Source organism: Mustelus asterias, chromosome 13 (genome assembly GCF_964213995.1).
Source record: "Mustelus asterias chromosome 13, sMusAst1.hap1.1, whole genome shotgun sequence".
Classification (NCBI taxonomy): domain Eukaryota; kingdom Metazoa; phylum Chordata; class Chondrichthyes; order Carcharhiniformes; family Triakidae; genus Mustelus; species Mustelus asterias.
Genome location: NC_135813.1, coordinates 87,839,234 through 87,865,557, shown reverse-complemented (window position 1 = coordinate 87,865,557; position 26,324 = coordinate 87,839,234). Strand labels below are relative to the sequence as shown.

The window sequence follows — 26,324 nt, the reverse complement described above, 5'->3', positions numbered from 1 at the left end:
CAGCAATATGGTTGACTCTCAACTGCCCTCGAGCAACTATGAATGGGCAACAAACGCCCATGTCCCATGAATGAATAAAAAAGTAGTTTTCCCAATAGTCAATGACAGCTGTCAGAGATCCTGTCAGAGATTGAACTCTGCGGCTTGCCACTGAGCCACTTGGATATGAAATTTGTCCCAAGAACTTACTGCTCATGTTTGGTAAGGTAACTATTGTGCAAATTCAATACAGATACATCTGAATTTTTAAGCCATTAATCCCACTTCAATCCTCTGCCCTTACCTTCCTGTGGAGGTAGTGTCATGCTGGGGGTTGACCCCACAACAGCAGCAATAATAACTTGTATTCATAAAATACCTTTACTGTAGCAATGCACCCCAAGAAGTTCCACAGGAGTATTATCAGACAAAATTTGACATCAAGCCACAAAGAGATACGAGAACAGGTGAAAAACAGCTTTGTCAAGGAGGGGGGTTTTAGGGTTGGCCTCAAAAGGAGATAGAGGGGCAGTGATGTTTAAGGGAAGGATTCCAGCCCTTGGGGCCTAGATAGCTGTAGGCACAGCTACCCAGGGTAAAGGAAATCAGTAAAGTGCAAGAGACCAGAATAGCACCTCACTAGTATCTTGCAGCAGTGATCATCTTTTCGATTGTGACTGTCACTTGGCAATTCAACTCTGAAACCAACAGAGTTAAGACTGTCCATTCCTCACATTGTTTCCAGTGGAAGAGATTGGTTAAGTGATGAGGATTCTAAATGATTATCCTTTCTCCCTGCCATTGTTGCTCATGTATCATCCTTTACCTGCATCAATGCTGCTCTGAAATAATTCAGTAAGAAGTCTAACGACACCAGGTTAAAGTCCAACAGGTTCATTTGGTAGCAAATGCCACTGGCTTTCGGAGCGCTGCCCCTTTGTCAGGTGGAGTGGAACATCTCCCACTCCACCTGACGAAGGGGCAGCGCTCCGAAAGCTAGTGGCATTTGCTACCAAATGAACCTGTTGGACTTTAACCTGATGTTGTTAGACTTCTTACTGTGTTCACCCCAGTCCAACGCCGGCATCTCAACATCCTGAAATAATTCACCAGGAGGCACACGAGAACAGCCAGGCATACCATTGGCATCTTCAATAGGGCTGACCTGGGCATTACAATGCACAAATGGCTGCAGACACATACCTGCACCCTACTGGTCTCACTGAACTATATGGGTTCCCAGTCCAAAAATGCGCTGTTTTTGAAATTCTCATGCTTGCTTTCAAATTCCTTCACAGCCTTACCCAGCCCTAACTCTTTAACATCCTCCATGCCCTACAATCTCTGCAAGATCTCTTTGCTCCTCCTATTCAGATCCTTTGTGCATCTCTGGTATTAATCACTCCAGCACTAGCAGCTGTGCCTTCAGTTCTGGAATTTCCTCCTTAAATCTCTCTCCTCCTCCTTTAAAATGCTTCCTCACCGTTCTCTCTTTGACCAACCTTTAATCACTATCCTAACACCTCCTGCGTTTCAGTGTCAAAATCTTTGATCTTCACTCCTGTGAAGTGCCTTGTGGCGTTTTACCACATCAAAGACACAAAATAAATGAAAGTTGTTGTCCTGTGGCACTGGGGATCCAAGACTGTGTACAACTCAGAAAACTTCATTGCTGCAAAACACAATATTCTGATTCAACTTTCCCAGAAGCTGCATGTGACTTTCATCCCATGTTTCCTAAAGATGGATTGGGTTGATACAAACGTCACACGCCCAAATTTTCCAAACTACAAAACCTGCCAGAAATGTGCAGCTTATATGACAGTTTTACAGTAACTGGGTCAATGGATTACACTCCAAAATCTGGGCAACAGTTCTTAGAATAATTGTAATAGGAAGAAAAAGGCAGAGTTGGGACAAGTGTACGCACCCCTGTCATGCCATGCCAGAAACTTAATAGTTGGGAGTGTTTTTTTCCCCTGAAAATCTGATTACATGTTGTAACAGGAGGATAAAATTCTGACATATTAATCATTTGCCCAGAACATTGATCTGAACTGAACATTGTAATTAAAGGGGAGGTTAGAAAAAAATTAGACAATTGCTTGAAAACAGACCAAAACTGCACTTCCTCTACAGCAAGAACACCCTTCCTCAGATAACAGACCAAAACTGCACACAATATTCTAGGTGTGGCCTCACCAAAGCCCTGTATAATTGCATCAAGACATCCCTGCTCCCGTACTCAAATTGTCTCGCTATGAAGGCCAACATACCATTTGCCTTTCACTACCTGGTGCACCTACATGCTTACCTTCAGTGACTGGTGTATGAGGGCACCCAGGTTTCTTGCGCATTTCCTTCTCCTAGCTTATGGCCGTTCCAATAGTAATCTGCCTTCTCGATTTTGCTACCAAAGTGGGTAACCTCACATTTATCCAAATTATACTGCACCTGCCATTTATTTGCCCACTCACTCAACTTGTCCTAATAACACTGAAGGATCCCCGCATCCTCATCACAGCATCCCCCTCCCAATCGGCTTTGTGTCATCTACAAATTTGGAGATATTATATTTAGTTCCCTCAATAATATCATTAATATATATTGTGAATAGCTGGGGTCCCAGCAGTAATCACTGTAGTACCCTACTAGCACTGCCTGCCATATGAAAAAAAGATCAGTTTATTCATACTCTTTGTTTCCTGTCTGCCAACCAGTTTTCCATCCATCTCGGTACATTGCCCCCAATCCCGGTACATTGCCCCCAATCCCATGCATTTTAATTTTACACGCTCTCTTGTGGGACTTTGTCAAATGCCTTCTGAAAGTCCAAATAAGCCACATCCACTGGCTCCCCGTCGTCAACTCTACTACTTACGTTCTCGAAGAATTCCAGTTGATTTATCAAACATGATTTCTCTTTCATAAATCCATGCTGTCTCTGTCCAATCCCGCCACTGGTTTCCAACTGTTTTGCTATAAAATCTTTGATAATGGACTCTAGAATTTTCCCTACTACTGACATCAGGCTTATCAGTCTATAATTCCCCATTTTCTCTCTACCTCCCTTTTTAAATAGTGGGGTTACATCAGCTACCCTCCAGTCAGTAGGAATTGTTCCAGGGTCTGTAGAATCTTGGAATATGACCACCAATGCATCCACTATTTGTTGGGCCACTTCATTATGGAATGTAGATCATCAGGCCCTGGAGATTTATCAGCCTTCAATCCCATCAATTTGCCCAACACCATTTTACTAATAGTGATCTCCTTCAGTTCGTCCCTCTCACTAAACTATGTGTTCCCCAACATCTCTGGTATCTTATTTATGTCCTCCCTTGTGAAGACAGAATCAAAGTACAGTGGAGCCCCGTTGTAACATGGGAAATCGGATATGACGCGATGAATCATTGGATCGTTTTTTTTACTATTTCTGGTTTAGTGATTTAGCGCGACCCCGATAACATTCGCGATAACATTTTACGGACCCCAACCATCGCGTTACAACGGGGCTCCACTGTATATATTCAGTTGGTCAGCCATTTCTTTGATCCCCATTATAAATTCCCCTGTTCCTGACTGCAAGGGACCTACATTTGTCTTCACCAATCTTTTTCTCTTCACATACCTGTAGAAACTTTAAAGTCAGTTTTTATGTTCCCCACAAGCTTACTCTCGTACTCTATTTTCCCTTTCTTAATCAGTCCCTTGATCCTCCTTTGCTGAATTCTAAATTAAATTGTTTTTCTTGGCCCATTTGGATTCCTCTTCCTTGAATCTAATACTACCTCCAATTTTCCTTGTAAGCCATGCTTTACCCAGTCTAGAATGGCCTGTTCTCTGATTGGTTCCTCAACGTATTGATCCAGAAAACCATACCATATACATTCCAGGAAATCTTCCTCTAAGGTATTATGACGAATTTGATTTGCCCAGTCTATATGCAGATTAAAATCACCCATGATTACAGGTGTTCCTTTATTACATGCATCTCTAATTTCCTGTTTAATGCCATTCTCAATATCACCACTACAGTTTGGGGGTCTATATACAACCCTTACTAATGTTTTATATACAACCCCATTAATGTTTTTTGCCCCTTGGTGTTCCTTAGCTCTACCCATATAGATTCCATATTGTCAGAGCTAATAGCCTTCCTCAGTATGGTGCAAATTTCCTCTTTATCCAACAATGCAACTCCACCACCTTTACCTTTGCGGTGGTATACTTTTTATAGGGTGTCAGCAGTAGAGTGTAATTAGACTGGATGGTTCGTGGAGAAAAACAACGGCACAGACTTGATAGGCTGAATGGCCGATTTGTGTGCTGCAACATTATCCTCAGGCTGAAGAGGGACAGGCAATAAATAATGGCCTTGCCAGTGCTCCCAAATCCAAGATCAAATTTTGGTTAAAAATAGACTGTGCGACGCTACACCACCCACTAACTATCATGAGAATAAATTGTGCAGCGCGCCAAGTGGGGAAATGTACAGGAGTTCCAACCACAAAGTACCAACAACTTGCATTTATATAGTCTCTTTAACAGAGTAATACATCTTGAAGTGTATGTTAGAACACGAGAGAACAAAACTTGATACCAAATGTCAGGAAAGTAGTAGTTTTAGATGAGCTACATTTGTATTGTTAAATATTAGAAATAAGGTACAGGATTAAGTGGGTTTAATTTTGTGGTTCTGTGCAAGGGAGGCTAAACCGATAGTTATAGATTCATGTTAGACACAGGTGTTTGCATCTAGGGTTTTTTGGTTTCAGTTAAAACTGTGCATATTATACTGAAAGAGTTTACACATGGCAAGTAAATAAAAGCTTGGAGAAGGAATGAGGGGCACCTTTAGAGTAGGAAGACTATTTGGGATTGTATTTAACTGAATTCATAGCAGTTGGTGACAGAAAGTTAGAGAGTGAGCATCTCAACTTTGCTACAAGAAAAGCCATACAACGTAGAAATGGTTAAGAAAGCCAGTGCTAGAAATCTAAAGGATAGCTAGTTAAGGAAATTAGAGAAATGAAGAGGGGTTTCCAGGAAGCCTGAAGTTAAAGGAACAGAGGAAACGCGAACTAAAACAGGATATCGTTCAGTGAAGTCATAGACAGAGCTGAGGAGCAGTTGGCAAGTGAGAAACCAGAAGGATACCTGAAGTGGTTCTAAGATTTGTTATATCTTATCATAGACTATGAAACATTAGTTGAAATAATTGTGGAGCAATTGACGGTTGGATATCAGAGTTTGTCTCAAAGCATTTATCATAGAATCATAGAAACCCTACAGTGCAGAAAGAGGCCATTTGGCCCATCGAGTCTGCACCAACCACAATCCCACCCAGGCCCGACCCCCATATCCCTATATATTTACTCGCTAACCCCTCTAACCTACGCATCTCAGGACGCTAAGGGGCAATTTTAGCATGGCCAATCAACCTAACCCGCACATCTTTGGACTGTGGGAGGAAACCGGAGGAAACCCGGAGGAACCCGGAGGGGCGGCACGGTAGCACAGTGGGGGGGTGGCACCGTAGCACAGTGGTTAGCACTGCTGCTTCACAGCTCCAGGTTCCCGGGTTCGATTCCCAGCTCGGGTCACTGTCTGTGGAGTTTGCACATTCTCCTCATGTCTGCGTGGGTTTCCTCCGGGTGCTCTGGTTTCCTCCCAGTCCAAAGATGTGCGGGTTAGGTTGATTGGCAGGTTAAAAATTGCCCCTTAGAGTCCTGAGATGCGTAGGTCAGTGGGATTAGCGGGTAAATATGTGGGGGTAGGACCTGGGTGGGATTGTGGTCGGTGCAGACTCAATGGGCCGAATGGCCTCCTTCTGCACTGTAGGACTTCTATGAGGACTTCTAAACCCACACAGACACGAGGAGAATGTGCAAACTCCACACAGACAGTTACCCAAGCCGGGAATCGAACCCAGGTCCCTGGAGCTGTGAAGCAGCAGTGCTGTGCTAACCACGGTGCTACCGTGCCGCCCAAAGACAAAGAAATACTAGAAGTAGAGTTGGAAAGCCCGGAGGTGGAATCTTGATTAAAACAACTGATGGAAAGCATTGTTTAAAAGAAGATTTCGAAGATTGTCTTACTGAGAATGGAGCTCGGAAACGCTCATGTGACAATCATCTGTGGGGAATTTGAGAAATCCAAAGAAAATTAATTAAGTGGCATCTGAAATTTGGCTTCAGAGTGTGGTGTTACCCTTGAAATTTGTGAAGACAAGGGGAACTGAAGCTATACTGTATTGTGATCAAACTTTTCATGTTAAATAAATATATTTTTTCTTGTTAAAAACTAATGGGCAGTCATGTGACAGTTCCTTCACGTTTTCCAAAAAACAGTTAGTCTTCTGAGGCAGAGTTCCATTCTCGGAACTTCCCGTCCTGTAGTAACACCAACTTGGATCACAACACAAGCCACAGGAGGAAACTTTAGACAGGTAGAAAGAAGATTGGTTGGAGGTGGGTTTTAAAGGTTTTAAACAAGGACACATGGAAAGGTTTAGGAAGGGAATTCCAAATCTTAGGGCCCAGGCAGTGAAACCATTGCTGCCAATCGTGGAGAAGAGGAAACGGAGGACACACAAGAGAGCAGAATTGAGGAATGCAGGGATCTCAAAAGGTTTGTATGGCTAAAGGAGATTAGAAAGATAAGCTTTTCATAAACAACCGTATTACCTAGAAAAGTAATTTATGCTGTCAATGCAATATCCTGCAAATACCATGGTAAGAAAAATGTACAATACCACCACGGTCTGCAATCTACAATCGCTCTTAAAACAAAAGCAAAATATGTATTCGCACCTGATGGTTAATTATTTGGCTGCTTCCTCGTTCCATCAGTAATAATTGGCTTCAAGAAAGAAGGCTCATGACTAATTAAATGCAGACTTGCACTGCAATGGCAATAAGAGGGGTTAAAGACAAGCTAAACTCAGAGGCTAAGATATACAAAGCTGATCAGTGTGGTTATAACTAGTGAGTAAAATGTGTATTTTTTCCTCTTGTACACAGCTACCATCTGCTATCCCAATATCTTTGAATGCATCTGAGAATATGTTGTATAGAATGGTCATCTGCTCATTCTGCACTTCCTTTCAGACCGCTGATTGAAGCTGTCAGCACAGAACTACCTCTCAGCCTCCTCTCCTGACAGCATGTTTTTCTCTCCCTTTCCAGTCATCACACTAGATCCTGCTCCATTGTTCATTCCTTCCTCCCAACGCAGTCCCCTCCCCCCCCTCCCCTAACATGTACACACCCACCCTCCCACCCCCATGCCCCAGCACTGACGCCATCAGTGAACAACAAGAGTAAAAAGCCAGGCCTTATCTGGCCACGGATATGATAGAACTTCCTACAGTTGCAATGCAATCTGTATTCGGATTATAGATTGCGCAGTTTAGGACCTAAAGGTAACTGGGGTTTCCATTACTCCCCTCCTCTTTCTGTATGCTGAGCCAAGGGACAAGTAAACACTAAAAAGTTTAAAGTTTATTTATTAGTGTCGCAATTAGGCTTACATTAACAATGCGATGAAGTTACTGTGAAAATCCCCACTTTACCAGACTTTACAGCCAAATTCACTAGAAACTCAAAACAGTTGGTGCAAATGGCAGAAATAGCAGTGCAATATTTTTATTAAGACAAATATTATTTTCTGCTTTCCTTGAAGGAGGTACTAACTGCAGAAACAAATGTGTAATAACTGTCAGCGACAAGGCATTATTTAGCTAACAGAGTGTTTAACTTTCTTGTACCACAAGCTGCTGTTGGAGCTGCTGCTGGGATCGCGCACGCCCCCCCCCCCCCCCCCCCCACCCCCGCCAGTGATCCTTGCTGGAAAGTGTGGGTAAGTGGGTGTCAGCGTGAGCAGGTTCTGTCTGCTCTGATGCACTCCATGATCAAACAGCCTGCAAACAATGAAAAATGGCCAACGGGGCAAGGTACCAGAGACCTCTTGGGGTGAACTGCGCCCTCAGACCTGCACTGTGAGGAGAGATGGGGGAACCCTGCAGAAGATAATGAAGGGAAATGAATCCAGTTGACTGTCTGAACCTGCTACCTTGCTTTCATTCCAGCCCAGTGCCAAGGAACTTTGAGGAAGAAATATCAAACAATGAACACCCAGTATAAAAGCAAATTACTGAGGATGCTGGACTCTGAAACCAAAAGAGAAAATGCTGGAAAATCTCAGCAGGTCTGGCAGCATCTGTAAGGAGAGAAAAGAGCTGACATTTCGAGTCCAAATGACCCTTTGTCAAAGCTCATATGAACACCCAGATGAGCACCCAAATGAACGTTCAAATGAACACCCGGTAGTGATTCCAGGTCACAATCTAATCAGGGGATTCGGACAATGATCTAACCCACAAAATATACTTAAGCAGCTCACAGCCATAAGTCTAGAAATTATGAGAGATGTGTTACTATTTGTAATACATGGATGGCAGTGGTCTCACTATTCCAGTGCACAAGGACTCGAAATCCATTAGAAAGAAAGAGCTTACGTTGAAATAATTTGCAAAGCACGAAAATGCAACATTCAACTGGAGCCTCACAAACAACAATTAAATAATCAGATAATCTAATTTAGTGACATAGTTTAAGGGATAAATGTTCCAAATGACACCAAGGTACTTTCTCTTCTTGAATTCAGAGTAGTGTCCTGCATCTATCTGGGGGCAGATGGGCCTTGGTTTAATAGCTCATCTGGATGTTTTCACTATTGACAGCCCCTTGGTACTGTATTGAAGTGTCAGCCTAGAAGATCATATGCTCAAGATTTACAACAGCGACGTAAAAGCAAGCCTTCTCTTTCAAATGGATCTTTGTGCAGCGATATTAAAAAATTCACAGTTTAATATTAGTGAATTTTACAGCAAGGAAATAACCAGAATTGCTATGAAATGTTCGTGCTCAGTGCTACAGAATGGGTACATGCAATGATATGGTGTAGATCTACCCAGTAATTCTCCCATGTGGAAAGTCTCTGATCGTGGCCATACAACCTGAAGGCAGCAAAGGGTTGCTGCCAACAAAAGGCAAGGCAGGGAAGTCAACCAGGCCGGCCCAAAGGTCAGCTAAACTAGGATCCAGAATAGATACAAGATTCACCAAGGGACTTAATTAGAGACTTACTAACCCAAGCCATTACACCAAGGGTTTCATTCATGCAGCATTTTTACTTTCTGTTTTCAAGTTCATTTGCAACCCAACCTAACTTGTCATTGATTCCACTTAGGTGTTGCATGTGGATCCCAAAGAAGTTCCTTTTGAAAAGTATTTTGTCTTCATCCTCCTCCAATAATGTGGCACGGTGGCACAGTGGTTCGCGCTGCTGTCTCTCAGCACCAGGGACCCGAGTTCAATTTCCAGCTTGGGTCACTATCTGTGCAGAGTCTGCATGCTCTCCCCGTGGGTTTCCTCCAGGTGCTCCGGTTTCCTCCCACAGTCCAAAAAACATACTGGTTACGTACATTGGCCATGCTAAATTCTCCCTCAGTGTACCCGAACAGGCACCGATTAGGGGATTTTCACAGTAACTTGATTGCAGTGCTAATGTAAGCCTACTTGTGATAAATAAACTTTTAAAAAACTTTTTAAACTACTTTAATTACTGTCTCAACAAATTCCAAGAGTCTTGGGAGACATGACTTATTCTTCCTAAAGTCATGTCAACAACCCCTTATGATTTCTGAATTAACACAGAAGTTGGATATGGTGCGAGAGAATACTTTTCCCCACTAGCAGCGTCAGACTTGACAATCTATACTTTCTCAGCACATTTCACTTGTGTTTGAGTTTCACAATGAGGGTTACAGAGCTGTCTTGATGGATAATGCAAGCATCCCCACCTGTATCTGCCACTAACACGTATTCACATTCACTTAAATTTGAAAGCACATCATCTTCCTGCACTCAAGCTACAACTGACTCTTGAATTATTTCCTCTGCAACTAAAAATACAGCTGGGAAAGGAAGCTACCCCTTTCCTTTCCTCCCATCCTCTCCTACAAGTTATACTTGTGGCAATATATTGAATTCCCATCCATCCAGACTTGTTCAAATTCACAACCGTTAAAATCTGCCTTAATTTCAACAACTCATGAGCATAATCCTGAATTTAACGGACAATTTTAAAATATCATGGTGTATAATCCAGCCATTTGGAGTCTGAACATGGACCATACAACCCACCCCAATCCAGTCTTCTGGATTGGAAAAAAAAGAAAAAAGAGGCATACATAAGGCCCAGGCAGCTAAAAACAGATGAAGCACTGGAGGAATACAGAGAAAGTAGAAAAGAACTCAAACAGGGAGTTAAAAGGGCAAAAAGGGGTCACGAAATGTCCTTGGCAGACAGGATTAAGGAGAATCCCAAGGCATTTTATACATACGTCAGGAACAAGAGGGTTGTCAGAGAAAGAGTCGGACCTCTCAAGAACAAAGGAGAATTATGCTTCGAACCCAAGGAAGTAGGTGAGATCCTAAATGAATAATTTGCATCAGTATTCACAAAGGAGAGGGACACGTTGATTGGTAGTGTCTCAGAGGGATGTGTAGACCCGTTAGAACAAATCGTAATTACAAGGGAGGAAGTGTTAGGTGTTTTAGGAAGCATTAAGGTAGACAAATCGCCAGGGCCAGATGGCATCTGTCCTAGATTACTGAGAGAGTCACGAGATGAAATTGCTGGGCCTCTAACAGAAATCTTTGTTTCTTCATTGGACACAGGTGAGGTCCCAGAGGATTGGAGGATAGCAAATGTGGTCCCGTTATTTAAGAAGGGTAGCAAGGATAACCCGGATAATTATAGGCCAGTGAGCTTGATGTCCGTGGTAGGGAAATTGTTGGAGAAGATTTTGAGAGATAGGATCTATACACATTTAGAACTGAATAGTCTCATTAGCGATAGACAACATGGTTTTGTATGAGGGAGGTCATGCCTCACAAATTTGGTTGAGTTTTTTGAGGAGGTGACAAGAATGATTGACGAGGGATGTCGTCTACATGGATTTTAGTAAAGCATTTGACAAGGTCCCTCATGGCAGGCTGATGCAAAAGGTTAAATCTCACAGGATCAAAGGTGAACTAGCTAGATGGGTACAGAACTGGCTTGGCCATAGAGGACAGAGGGTAGCAGTGGAGGGGTCTTTTTCTGATTGGAGGTCTGTGACTAGTGGTTTTCCGCAGGGCTCTGTCCTGGGACTTCTGCTGTTTGTGATATATATAAATGATTTGGAAGAAGATGTAGCTGGTCTGATTAGTAAGTTTGCGTTCGACACAAAGATTGCGGGAGTTGCGGATAATGATGAATATTGTCAAAGAATACAGCAGGATATAGATAGGCTGGAAAATTGGGCGGAGAAATGGCAGATGGAATTTAATCCAGATAAATGTGAAGTGATGCATTTTGGTAGATCTAATGCAGGGGGAGCTATACAATAAATGGCAGAACCATCAGGAGTATAGACACACAGAGGGATCTGGGTGTGCAAGTCCACAGATCCTTAAAGGTGGCAGCACAGATGGAAACGGTGGTGAAGGCGGCATATGGCATGCTTGCCTTTATTGGACAGGGCATAGAGTATAAAAGTTGGCATATGATGTTGCAGTTGTATAGAACGTTGGTTAGGCTACATTTGGAATACTGCATCCAGTTCTGGTCGCCACACGACCAGAAGGACGTGGAGCCTTTGGAGAGAGTGCAGAAAAGGTTTACCAGGATGTTGCCTGGTATGGAGGGTATAAGCTATGGGGTAAGATTGAGGAAACTAGGGTTGTTCTCCCTGGAAAGACAGAGGTTGAGGGGCAACCTAATAGAAGTTTATAAAATTATGAAGGGCATGGATAGGGTGAATAGTTGGAAGCTTTTTCCCAGGTCAGAAATGACAAACACAAGGGGTCACAAGTTCAAGGTAAGGGGAGCAAGGTTCAATACAGATATGCGGGGGACGTTTTTTACACAGAGGGTGGTGGGGGCCTGGAATGCACTACCAAGCAAGGTGGTTGAGGCAGACACGCTAGGATCATTTAAGACTTATCTAGATAGCCACATGAACAGACTTGGAATAGAGGGATACAAACGGATGGTCTAGTTAGGAACACATGATCGGTGCAGGCTTGGAGGGCCGAAGGGCCTGTTCCTGTGCTGTATTGTTCTTTGTTTATTCTGCGACAGCGCTGTTTTAATGAAGCTAAAATATAAACCAGTGTAGCACCCATTTTCTGGAGCAGGAGCAGCCCATTTAGCACTTTAAGCCTGCTCTGCCATTCAACTAGATCAAGACTTGATGCCATTTTCCAAGTGCTATCCCCATATCCCTTGATATCTTCGGTATCTAAAAAAAGTCTATCGATCTCTGTCTGAACGCACTCAATGACTGAACTTCCACAGCCCTCCAGGGAAGAGAATGCCAAAGGTACACTACCCTGAGTAAAGAAATTCCTCCTCTTCTCAGTCCAAGATTGCTTGCCCCTTATTCTGAGACTACATCCCGATTTTAGACTCAACCTCACCGCCAGCCAGGGGAACCATCCTTTCTGTATCTACCTTGTCTAGCCCCATGAAAATTTTGTAAGTTTCAATGAGATCACCTTTCTTCTAAATTTTAGACAATACATGCTCAGTCTCCTTATAATAGTCTTTCCATCCCAGGAATCAGTCTGGTGAACACCCACTGTACTCCCTCTATGGCAAGTTCCTTGGGTAGGGGACTAAAACTGTACACAATACTCTCATACTCAACACTCCAGATGCAGGACTTCAGCTGGTCCTGGTGCTCCATTTATAGTTTTACTTCCATCAACACCCCTGTTTTGCTAACCTCTGCACAGGCTACAGATTCTCAAGGGATTTTTAGTAGTGCTGGAGTCTCTTTACATCCCTGAAGGCTGCATTAAAGAATAACAGTTTCAAACATTAGTCAAATCATGGCATTCCATGTTCATTATGCCAAATTTACTCGTTGTATGCAACAGCTCATTGAATTCACATGGGCTTGTGATCACTAATTTGAGTTTAATTAACTCACTAACTCGTGTATTTGTCTTCTGTTTACAAGTCCAAGAGCTGCTGTACAGACAGCGCCTAAAAAAGCTTTCGTGGCAAAAATTGAATCAATGCTTACGGAGTTATGTGGAATACAGGAATTGCTAGATTTAATTTTTAAAAATCCAAGATCCATTTAACTCACATTCTATCATCATCGAGTGATATCACAGCACAAATGGAAACAATTTCCTCTTATTTACTACATCAAACTCTTCATCAAATCTCCCCCAATCTTCTTTGCTGGAAGGATAGCAATCCTAACTTCTTCCACATAACATCCTTGATCTTGCTGGATCTGTTAGCATCACTTGTAAACAAGGCTGATCAAATAGTTTTAGCTTGTGTGTAATGTCCTGATAGCGCTTTCTTTCAATGTAACAAGATAATGTGATCGGAAACCCAGGTTCCCAATGAATGATATCATGCAATTTGGAGTTAATAGTTCAATCTGGCACATTAACCTGTAGACAGTGAATAAAAACAAAGGTGCTGGAAAATTCTGACTGTGACCTCGCAGCATTCAAATGTACACTTGTATATTTTAACATTACATGTACAAATCTGCCAGTAATTCCTTCTGGCCTTTTTTTTCTCCTAGTCAACTTAACAAAATATTGTTTAATTTAATTTATCCTTAAGAGAAGTTGTGAATGGCAGCATTCATTATTCCACAAGAACTGCTTGCAAAAGAGATTGGAAAAAGGCATTTAAAAAAATTCCACTCCTTCACCTCTCCCAACATACACAAGCACAATAAGTTTTTTTTAAAAAGCATCTATTTTTAACCAGTTGTTTATATTTGAAAGGAAGTACTATGGCCAAAGTAATATAATTTAACTAGCCAGCTTCCAGGTTTCAATGATCACACATCTCGGTGCTACAAGAATAGATTTACTATTGTGCTCTGATCAATCAACACAAGGAAGTCTTGACAGCAGAAAGTAATAACCACAACTGCCAGTCAGCCACAGTTTAAAATACTCACTTTCATTCGGCTTTTAAATTGGAAATATAGAAGCCTCCGTGAATGTGCGTGTTCTGACAGTATGAACACATTCTTCCAAAATCCCAGGTCCCTAACCACCAACACTGGGTATTTGAAAATCAGCTTCTTCTTGGAGGTTATATTGTGTGGTGCTTCCTAAAACTGTAGTTCATTATATTTCTCCCCCTGACTATTTTTGTATTGCTGCATGTTATCAGCTACTGGCAAACCATAGAAAGAGCCGTTCGGCTGAGATTTCAAAGCCCAGTTACTACATTGACGAACCTGTTGCGACCGAGCTTGATTTTGCCATTAGGACCTCATCCCAATCATAGGGAAATGTGATTTAGTTCTAAAATCCACTTTGCAAGACGCTCCTGGCCTACAACAAGAAACACAATAAATATTCTGGTGCATCAAAACTGTAACACAGCTTTGAAGAGAAACATCAGCAGAAAAAAGGAATTAAGGCATTGAGTTTGTAACCAAACCCAACCTGCAACTTTCAACACCAACAATTCAACTACAATTAAAGTCCCTGTGCAAAGCCTCCAGATCCAAAATTATTCAGTTATTAATACAAAAACTTGAGATTCTGATCATAAACTTTGGTCTGTGTAAATTTTTCCAAAGCAGAGTTTCATAAGAACACAAGAAATATGAGCAGGGGTCGGCCACATGGCCACTGGAGCCTGCTCTACCATCGAATAAGATCAGAGCTCATCAGCTCCACTTTACCATCCCATCCCCCTTGATTCTCTAGTGTCTAAACATCTAATAATCTCAGCCTTGGATATACTCAATGACTCAGCATGCACAACTCTCTGGGCTAGAGAATTCCAAAGAATCTCAATCCTGTGTGTGAAGAAATTTCTCCTCATCTCAGGCCTAAATGACTGATCGTTTATCCTGAGTGAAAGATTTCCAACTCTAAACTCTCCAACCAGGGAAGACAGCCACCCAGCATTTACCGTTACCTCCCACGCCCCCAGACATTCATGTTTCAATCAAATCTCCTCTCACTCTTCTAAACTCCAGTCAATGCGGGTCCATTCTACACAACCTCTCCCTCAGAGGGCAACCCTCTCGTCCCAGGAATCAATCTAGTGTACTGCCCTTCCAGTTGCTTTATAATTGTTTCACCATTGGTGCCGTGCCTTGAGTTGCCAAGCCCCCAAGCTCTGTAATTCCCTCCTTACACCTCCCCATCTCTCTACTTTCCTTCTAAAACCTACCTCTTTGACCAAGCTTTTGATCACCTGCCCTGAACACATTGCTATGTGACTCAGTGTCACACTTTGTTTTATAATGTTCCTATGAAGCATGTTGGGATGTTTCATTATGTTAAAAGCACTGTATAAATATATGTTGCTATGGAATAGAGAAACACCAAGACAAACTTAACTGGAATGCAAGGCATTGGACAATATTGTGAAATATGTCCTAAAAAAATCTCACTTTAACATACAACTTGTCAAGTTTTATATTCCTACAGCAACTACATTTCTAAAGTATTTTATAGACTGTAAAGCTTTGGGATGTCCTGAGGTTAGGAAAATGTTATATAATGCAAGTCTTTCATTGTTACGACTTAGGGGTGCAGCAATGTGCACCAAAGTAATGAATTTGTTACCATTTCACTTGATTCACATTTACTCAATGTATACAAAGGTTATTACGGTAACTTTCTATACTTATCTCAAAATTGTTGCAACACTTTATTTTGCGGTGCTCCAAAATCCTAATTTCCTGTTGAGTTTTGCCAAGGTTTTGCTATTGGATCTTCCTTTAATACACTTAGACAGGTGTTACCTGGAGTAACTTGGAAATGGTATTTTATCCACTTTGAAGTTCTCTCATCTTCTAAGAATCGCTTAACTATTTATTCTATTTACAAGACATGCACAGTTTGTGCCTTGAAGAATCAAACTTTGGCAAATCTAAACATATTTCTCTGATGAATACTAATGAGAGCAAATTATTCTGAAGTGCTGCCATTTCCTTGGTGAACCTCTACTCCCGAGGATTAAAAAAACCCTTGAACTACCATTAGACACGAAGAGCTCAAAATCAATTTCTGAGGCTATGGTACCATTATAAAACCACAATAAGCTCTGTTGGTGGCTCAGTCAGCTACGCTTAAGAGACAAATCTTCAGGTCTGCACACTGTAGCTGATAGCAGTCAGAATAAGGATGTACCAATCACCCTGAGTGTCTGGGGCTACAAAGGGAAGTCTTCATGAGTTACCTACCCTAATGCCTTCTTCCAGAAAGAATGCATAGAGGGCAAAGGAAAGTGAGGGTGTGAGGATGAAAATGAGCGAGAGTGAGAGTGTTTAAAATGTCCAAAGTATTAATTTTGCAGCACAGTAGCACAGTGGTTAGCACTGCTGCCTCACAGCACCAGGGACCCAGGTTCGAATCATGCCTCGGGTCACTGTCTATGTGGAGTTTGCACATTCTCCCTGCGTCTGCGTGGGTTTTCTCCGGGTGTTCCGGTTTCCTCCCACATTCAGAAAGACGTGCCTGTTAGGTGCATTGACCCGAATAGGAGCCGGACTGTGGCGACTCGGGGAATTTCACAATAACTTCATTGCAGTGTTAATGTAAGCCTTACTTGTGACTAATAAATAAAATTAACCTTTTCTTTGAATAAACGTTTTAAAATAAACATTTTTTAAAAACTTTTTTAAACTCTGCAAAGTGCTGCAAGCGCAAGAGTTATTATTGAAACTCCAGCATCAAGAACATAAACACTTTAAATTTGCATAGGATAAAAATACTTGATATAAATTCCAAACATTGTGACAAACTAGTTTTACTATATTAATGAATGTGAGGAGTTGAAAACACTGAATGAGAACGCACTTTCCAAATAAAGTTAGTACACTTTTGTACAATGGATAAAAACAGCATTCTCCAGTTCTTCTAGTGGAATATTATTTCTCTCTAGAAACTTACTGGGTTGGTATTAGAACTGCTGCGGTTTTAAATATACCTGGAATTGGGTATCTCGGGCATAATTTTCAGAGTTTGCAAATGACATGGAATATAAAGTGTCGTAAAGTGAGTCGGAGAATTGTTTGTAGTTGATCTGTGAGCTGGTCATTCTTCCCGATGTCCTGGCCAATATTTATCCACAGTAAGAAGTCTCGCAACACCAGGTTAAAGTCCAACAGGTTTATTTGGTAGCACAAGCCACAGGCTTTCGGAGCGCTGCACCTTCATCAAGTAAGTGGGAGTTCTGTTCACAAACTCAATTTACAAAATAATGATTGGAATGCGAGTCTTTACAGGTAATCAAGTCTTAAAGGTACAGACAATGAGAGTGGAGAGAGGGTTAAGCACAGGTTAAAGAGATGTGTATTGTCTCCAGCCATTTCTCCAGTTCTGTGAACAGAACTCCCACTTACCTGATGAAGGAGCAGCGCTCCGTAAGCTAGTGGCTTGTGCTACCAAATAAACCTGTTGGACTTTAACTTGGTGTTGAGACTTCTTGCTGTGTTTACCCCAGTCCAACGCTGGCATCACCACATCAATATTTATCCCTCAGTCAACATCAGGAAAAAAATGTTGAGATTGTTATCCCAATGTTGTTTGTGGGAGTTTGCTAAGTGCAAGTTGGCTGCCACGTTTCCTTCATTACAACAGCAACTACACTTCCAAAGTATCTCATTGGCTGTGAAGCGTTTTGAGCTCTGGTGGTGGGGAAAGGTGCTATATAAACGCAAGTCTTCCTTTTGTTTTAAAATAGACCGGAGGAGGACCTGGGCAGAATGGCGATACAGGCACACACATGGCAAATGGAATTCACCTCAATGTGCGAGGTGATGTATTTTAGTAGGAAGAATGGGGGCTGCAATATTGAAAAGAAGAACATTGGTCGGGTAGAATTAACAGAATGCAACAGAATAGAATCTGCTTTAGCCAGCTGATTTTACATCACGTTGAACGTTATCAAATTAGAAATTACCACAAAAAGCTTCAGGGCAGGTAACAAAAGAACGGCCTGTGAAAGTAAAAAAAACATGTAACTTTGAAGTGTGGTATAATACCTTTCAGCCAAGAATTTTGTAATTAGTTATACGATACAGTGAATTTAGAGCTAGTGCTGCACAAATTGACCTGTAGATGTTGAACATTTTGCAGATTTGGGATCTCCTGTAACAAATACACCCACATGACCACTCCAAGTCAAATGCAAAAAAACATTGCATCCTGTGGAGTGTCAGTCCCTTAAAAACTGTGTTAAATCAACACTTTTATTTTAGTTCCTTCAGTAGATTTATTTTTTTAAGGAATCCTATAGTTGCTAAAGGAAACTAGAAGAAAGAAAGATGGAATTTTATAAATGCAGGCTTTTACTTCCAATAAGGAAGAAGCTCAGCCCCAGTCAGCACTCTCGCCACACAAAGCAAACAGAAAATCTATGGCACAGGAAGGGGCCATTTAGTCCATCGTGTCTGTGATGACCAAAAAACAGCTATCCAGCCTCGTTGCACTTGCCAGCTGTTGGTCTGGAACTCTGAAGGCTACAGCATTTCAAATGTATATCAAAATGATCTGATGTTTCTGCCTGTATTGTGCTTTCAGGAAGTGAGTTCCAGATCCCACCAGCTTCCAGATGAGAAATTCTTCCTCAGCTATCACTTTACTTCTGCCAATTACCTTAAACCTATGCACCCTAAACAGAAATAAGTACTTCTATCTAGACTTGCAGTAATTTTATACACTGCCAATTAAATTGCCTCCCACCCTCTGTTCTAAGGAAACAATCCCAGCGTATTCAATCTTTCCCCATAAGCTGAAATCCTCCAGTCCCGGTGAAATTCTCATAAATCCCCATGGTACATGTTTTGTACCATGCCTGCAGTGGTCACATTTTTCCTGTGATGCGGTGGTCAGTACTGCAAGCAATACTCTAAGCTAACTATCCTCTAGCAATGGCCTAATTAGAAGAAATCAGTAGGAGAACTTCTTGATGGCCAATGATTGCGACAGAGGCTTCAGAACATTTCTCTAGGTTGCCCTGGTGGGAAGCTGTCCCAAGCCCGCTCTCTTGCCCAGATGTTCAGCATCTGGTGACTTCAAGGGAAAGAGACAAAAGTGCAAGGAAAGATATTGGCTTTCCGAGAAGTGGCAATCACCGTCAGATTGCCACTCCACTCTGACCTTTCCCTGCCACGACAGAGCTCCGCATCTCTGCTCAAAGCTTTCAATCTGAGCTTCCGCAGAAATGCAGAGGAGGACAGTCCCCCACAGAGCGTCATCGTAGCACTGGGGCACCAAGGGATAACAAGACACACTCCCTTTTTACACCACTAGCCGCCGTATTCTGATATAGCATCAGCAACTCTTCTGGCTATACGTGCAAATTCTATTAGTGCTTTGGAAAAGGTATTAGCTATGTTAAATGGATTACATTAGAAAGTGACATAAAATTCACGAGGCCAAGATTTTCTCACTTAATGGATACTATTCAGGTTGATAAAATATTTCCATCTTATAGCAAGTATGGAGAAAATAATTCTAACTTTGAACCTAATTTCTTTCTCCTTTAGTGTTTAGCAACAATTTGATTGTTTAGGTTATGGATTTACAGCAGCTTTTAGTGGGAGAAATCCCTGTTTCCTCTTCTTTTTGTATGAACTTGATGACATCAACAATGTGAAATCCTTCCAATTTTTAATGTGGAGTATCCCCATTTCAACAGCTTCCCACGGAATTGACAGATCAGTGGCCCCCACCCCTGGGCCAGTCACTTATGCAATATAGAAACTGAGGGAGTGCAAACTGCCACAACAGATTCCAGAGCGCAGACTTCCTTGCAAAAAAAAAACACACCAAACCAAATTCTAAAACGGATCACAGGAACAAATAGAATGTTGCTTCTGCTGATGGCTTTAACTAGTTTGGCGAGATCACTCATCGGGCTAGCTTCGTTCTTTGGTGTGTTCCACAGTAATTTTGTGCAGCTTGAGGCAGCGAGCAGGAGACAGGCTGGAGAGTAGAAATAGTTTATCCTCAGTCAGGATAACAGCACAAACAGTGACTTCTGACAGCAATCTACAGCGACCAAGGTAAGTGAGTGTTGCAGGTGTTTGTAACTGATGGACTGCTTCTTTATTAATGTAGCATATGGTGAAAGTCCTGAATAAGAAGCGACCGGTGTCAATTGCTGAAAGTGGGAGTTTTTCAGATTAAAGTGATGTGTTACAGATTCAAGAATGCACTCACAACATGGCAAAGTCGATACTTCACGAGAAGTGCACATGTTGGCCAGTGTTACAGTACAAGTAGCAAGCCCACAACACCAACCTCCATCTTTTTCTCCCAATTCTTTACTGGAAGTCAGATTGATTGAATTGGCAACATTCAGTAAAGGAGGCAGACATAACTTGGAATAATTTAATGTTTGATTTTGAATTCTCCAACATGTTTATTAGGGCGACCGTATTTGACTTGCGGTGCACTTTACACCTCGTCACATACTGAATGACAATATTAACCAGTCAAGTTTTTTTTTTAAAACTTCGAGGAAAAATCCTGATGTAATCAACATTGTGGTTTCCTCAACTGACTTATTGAATTAGAGTGTGTGGAAATCTCCAGTACAGCAATGATTAATGACTGCCCATGTACTTAACATAAAGATAGCAGTTATGGCAGAATCAAGGCACGATGTGAAGAAATTTTAAGGCATCAATCCCCACAGCTTTACACTAATCCCTGTGTCAGCCATTCTGTGTCGATCGCTTGTTTCAGGTTCTCTCCACCTCCTTCATGCGTGACTAAAAAAATACCAGTAAACTCTACTCAGTACTTACCCCACAACATTACTGTCATATTTATTCCGCAAGTTATTTGTATGAGAAAAACATAAATCTTTCAGTACACTGATCTTATTTTTTCCAGAATTTGCACTGCACATGAATTATTCAGATAAAGTTGCATCACTTTTCTGCAATTTGCATTTTTAAAATTGGAAATATGCCCTCATATTTGGTCTCATTAATCACTTAAATCAGAACAAAATGCTAACTACTGTCAATTTTAGAATACCTCAGCTACCTTCATCTTCCAAAGCTTTTTCATAAGGCTACAGAGAGAAGGTAAGTGGGTATGGGAGATTTTTCTACTCATTCATGGGACATGGGCGTTGCTGGCTGGCCAGCATTTAATGTCCATCCCTAGTTGACCTTGTTCAGAAGGCAGTTGAGTCAACCACATTGCTGTGGCTCTGGAGTCACATGTAGGCCAGATCAGGTAAGGACGGCAGATTTCTTTCCCTAAAGGGCATTAATGAACCAGATGAGGCTTTTCCAACAATCGGCAATGGTTTCATGGTTGCCAGTAGATTCTTAATTCCAGATTTTTTTTATTGAATTCAAATTCCACCATCTGCCGTGGCGAGATTCAAACCCGGGAGCCCAGAACATTAGCAGAGTTTCTGGGTTAATAGTCCAACAATAATACCAGTAGGTCATCGCCTCCCTTGGTTAGGAGGTAGTATGGGTAAGGCAGTAGGTTGGTATGGGTAAGGGGGAAGGGTGGCAGGTGGGTGAAGGGGTAGGGGATAGTCAGGTCAGGTGAGGAGGGGTTATTAGATTGGGCAAAGTAGGGTGATGGATGTGAGTCAATTCGAGCGAGGCGGGAAGGCGGTTGGTAAGAGTTAAATGCTGGGGGCTAGTTGGAGGGTGGGTCCAGTTATATTAGGTGTATGAGTGATTGAGGGCTGTGGTTCAGTGGTATAGTTAGCTAAGAGTTCGACCAGGATTTTTCTGTCTAACATTCCCTGGATAAATATCCAGGTAAACATGTCAGAACTGTCCAAAGTCTCCAGCTCTGATGTAAACGTTGAAGACTTTTTCAGAGCACCTTGGAGGGCTAGGAAATTGCCCACTGGAAGTTCAAACTTCTCAGGCAACTCTTGCGGAGTCATTGCATTAGGATTCCTGAGCAGTCAAGCAGCACATCTTCCAGGGTATATCCAGTCTTCTACTATTCGGAGACTGGAAGATCTGGGCCAATATTTCCCAATTAACTGTCACAATATACAGATTTCAACACCAGATAATGTCAACGTTGATAAGAATTCCCAATACTCTTAAGAATTAGCACAAAGTTGTAATTTACTAAATTAGAAAGCGATTGATAGCCTGAATGCAAGTGTTTACAAAATAAATTAGGTACAACTATTGAAGCATTCTATAAAAATGGAAAATCCTGAGTGGCACAGAATACTAGGCTGAGAGTATATCTGACATTCCAAAAAGTATTTGGTGCCCACTGATATTCTTTAGAATAATTTGTTTGTTGGCTATCTTGAATTATTTCTAGATTTATGGACTGTATAGTTTGGTACCACGAATTATTTGAAGTTAAACCTATTAGCTCCTTTGAAGACCGTGCCAAGATGTCCATTGAAAATTATCCTTCAGGAGACATACGTTTTTAAATCAATTACATATTTACTTTAATAATCGGGACCAGCATCACTGGCACATAGATTGGAATACCTCCCATGGGCAAATTATTCTGGCTCTCAGCAGTAAGCCTGCAGGTGCAGGGTTGGGGCAGACTCAAGGGGCTGAATGGCCTCCTCCTGCACTGTAGGGATTCTATGGATTAGGAGACTAGTTAGCGAGATCATCACTGAAACATCACTCCCTCATCTTAACTTGTAAAGCCATGACCCATCCAAGATTTGAATCCTGTCTTAACCAGAGAGTAGGCTCTTCCAGCACCCTTCTCACACTTTGAAGATACAAGGCTGATCATCTGTTGAACGACCCTTCTCTCATCTCTAGCCTCATAACTCATTCACCTGCCTGCCATTGCTCTTTCACCTTGTTTTCCCTAAGCTTAAATCATGTGGCATAGTGGCACAGCAGTTTGTACTGCTGCCTCACAGCACCAGAGATCCAGGTTCAATTCTGGCCTTGGGTGACTGTGTGGAGTTTCCTCCAGGTGCTCCGGTTTCCTCCGACAGTCCAAAGATGTGCAGGTTAGGTTGATTGGCGATGCTAAATTGACCCTTAGTATCCAAGGATTAGCAGAGTAAATACACGGGGTTACGGGGATAGGGCCTGGGTGGGATTGTTGTCGGTACAGGCTCAATGGGCTGAATGGTCTCCTACTGCACAGTAGGGATTCTATGATGCTGCCCTAAGCAATTCTCCATCACACTGTCTGCAAGGAAATTTCACAGCATCATCTCTAACACTAGGGAAATCTCCCGTGGTTATTCCATTCTCCTTGCAAACACAGACTTTCAAAAACAAAGTACAGCCATATGTACTCTTCAATCCACTCTGCATTCTCTTGCACAAAAAAATTAAAATAGCAGACAGCAACCACTAACATATCCAATAACCTAAACTATTCTGCTCCCTTGATCAAAAGGGAAGTGTGAAGGACGAATCCAATAATAATAACAGGTAAGCACAAGCTACAAGGGGAAGAAACTACTGTATTCCATCAAATTAATCTGCATTTCTCTGCAACCCACTATGTAAAATGTGGCAGCATCCAGAGATAGTGCAACAGAGGGGAAATCACTATGTTAAAGAGTTAACTGATTCTCACTGCTTCATCGGCCACTGCCTAAAACACCTGGCATGGGTGTGTTAACACAGCAAAAACATTGAGTGCTAACTCAAGACCACAAATCAATGCGCTTACAGCTTATTTCAGGGTTTGCGGAGCAAGGGTGGGGCTGATCAGAAAAAAATGTCAAGATCCTCATGATGGACTCAATGTCAGGGAGTTTCTGACAGGGAGAAAAAAACAGTTGGATTACTTTACCGTTGTGTCATTACAGAATTGTATTTATTCAGGTCAACCTTTTTATATTTGTGCAGACCCAGTCTGTATACCATTGAGTTCACGTGTTGCATAACATGGTATCAGTTACGGCCTGAAAATAAAATTTACAAAGGAAGATCCTTGTTGATTTAGCAATTCTGCATCGATCAGACTGCTTTTCAAACAATACAAGCCCCTCCTCGATGTCTCAATGAGTCTACATTCTAAATAGCTGAGCCAAGCAGACCAGTTTCAACCCCATCTCAATTCCCTCTCTCTTCTGGATCAGTGGAGGACAACGGATCACACAACAGATAACAACAGTAGTAACAACAGATATAACTGAGTGAATTATGGATGATATACCATGTTTTAAAGTTTATTATTTCATGAGCATTGCTGGCAAAGCCAGCATTTGTTGCACAACCCTAACTGCCCTTAAACCGAGTGCCTTACTCAGCCATTTCAGAAGGCAGTTAAGAGCCAACCACATTGCTGTGAATCTGGAGTCGCGTGTATGCCAGATCAGGTAAGGCCCTGTTTGTATGGCCTGTTTGAGAGCAGATATCCACTCCAAGTGACGAAGGAGCAGCGCTCTGAAAGCTAATGGCATTTGCTACCAAATAAACCTGTTGGACTTTAACCTGGTGTTGTTAAAACTCTTACTGAGATCAGGTAAGGGGCAGACTTCACTAATAATGTTAGTGAACCAAATGGGTTCTTATGGGTGATAGTTTCATGGTTACAATTACTGAGACTAACTTTCAATTCCAGATTTATTAATTGAATTTAAATTCCACCAGCTGCCATGATGGGATTTGAACCCGTGTTCCCAGGGCATTAGCCGGGTCCTCTGGATTACTAGTCCCATTACATTACCACCACGCCATTGTCTTCCCCTGTAATTGATTGACCACAAAGAATGCATGTTTTCCTAATGTGAAACCATATATATGCAAGTCTGTTCCATGTCTTGCAGCATTACCAGTGTTTCCATTCAAAGGGACATGTTACGAATTGACATTCTTACCAACTGCCCACATCACTGTGTCAAAGGACTCTCGCTCTTCCACATTTGTCTCAAGATTTTTCCACGTGACCTGCAGTTTTCCATTGTCCAGTTTTTCTATTTTGATTGGTATGCATTTCCAAAACATCCTGGTACCATAAGATGTCAAATGGTCTGTCACCAAATGGGCCATTTGCTACATTAAATAAAAAGAAAACAATAAATCAAATTGCAACAACATTTTATCAGGCAATAGCATTGGCTACTGCCACATTTCTGAGACTGCAAGTGGGATCTTTGTATTCGTTATTTTGGGAAGAAATTAGGTTTCCAGTCTCGCATTTAAAACTAGTATACCTAACACACACACATTCTACACGTTCCTACAGATATAAAGCAATTTTAAAATGCTGGTTGTTTTAAGCTGCAGCTGAAATGAGCAAACATTTCAACCTGTACCATTCCCTGACCAAACTGTTAAACCAGTGCCCTGGCCAATATCTATCCCTCAACTAACTCTTGCAAAGTGACTCCACATTTTCTACATTGCACAATGACCACGTTTCTGAGAGTACTTCATCGCCCATGAAGTGCTTTGGAACATCCTTAGGACATGAGCGTCATTGTATGAATACAAACTTTAAAACTCAACTCAACCCACATTTACTTAATGACTAGCCTCCATAGCATTAAAGGAACGCAAAGCCAATGCTCCTTCTCAGCTGAGTCGACAGCAACAATTTGGATGGTAATTTTCAGGCACTCGCAAGTTATCCCTTGCAAAAGTCTTCAGATTGATGGCTTGGTCTTAAACAAACGGTGGCACAGTGGTTAGTACTGCTGCCTCACAGCGCCAGATTCAATTCCAGCCTTGGGTCACTGTCTGTGTGGAGTTTGCACATTCTCCCAGTGTCTGCATGGGTTTCCTCCGGGTGCTCCGGTTTCCTCCCACAGTCGAAAGATGTGCGGATTAGGTTGATTGACCATGCTAAATTGACCCTAATGTCAGGTGGACTGGCAGGGTAAATATGTGGGGTTACAGGAATAGGGCCTGGGTGGGATTGTGGTCTGTGCAGACTTGACGGGCCAAATGGCCTGCTTCTGCACTGCAGGGATTCTATGACTCTGAAAAAGTTTAAGGATCATGCTCACTGAAATAAATAGACCATGCATGCGCAAGCTGTATAGAACGTCTGATCTAAATTTTCTATCTTAGCAAAATAGTGCAGTACACATGTCATGTGTCAGTATATTTTGGGATTTCAGTCAATTTTTAACATGGAATCGTTTGATCTATACTGCCTGCTGGTTCTAGCTCCACATTCTAATGTAATCTCAACTATTGCTTATCTTTACATAAACTTTTAAAAACCACAAGTGAGTGAAATGATAGCCACCCGAGGGTTACTGGACTTCTTCTGTGGATTGAAACCCTACCCCGTCCCCTGAAGGAACAAAAGGAATTTTGCAGACCG

At 41.9% G+C, this 26,324-nt stretch overlaps 1 protein-coding gene across 1 annotated transcript in view; it reads right to left on the bottom strand.

Moving 5' to 3' along the window:
- txnrd2.2 (thioredoxin reductase 2, tandem duplicate 2) overlaps positions 1-26,324 on the bottom strand; it is a 95,563-nt gene that overhangs the window by 15,205 nt on the left and 54,034 nt on the right. Inside the window, exon 11 of the mRNA XM_078227236.1 lies at positions 24,871-25,045. Within this exon, the coding sequence (XP_078083362.1) occupies positions 24,871-25,045 (175 nt within the window). The remainder of the gene's footprint in view (positions 1-24,870; positions 25,046-26,324) is intronic.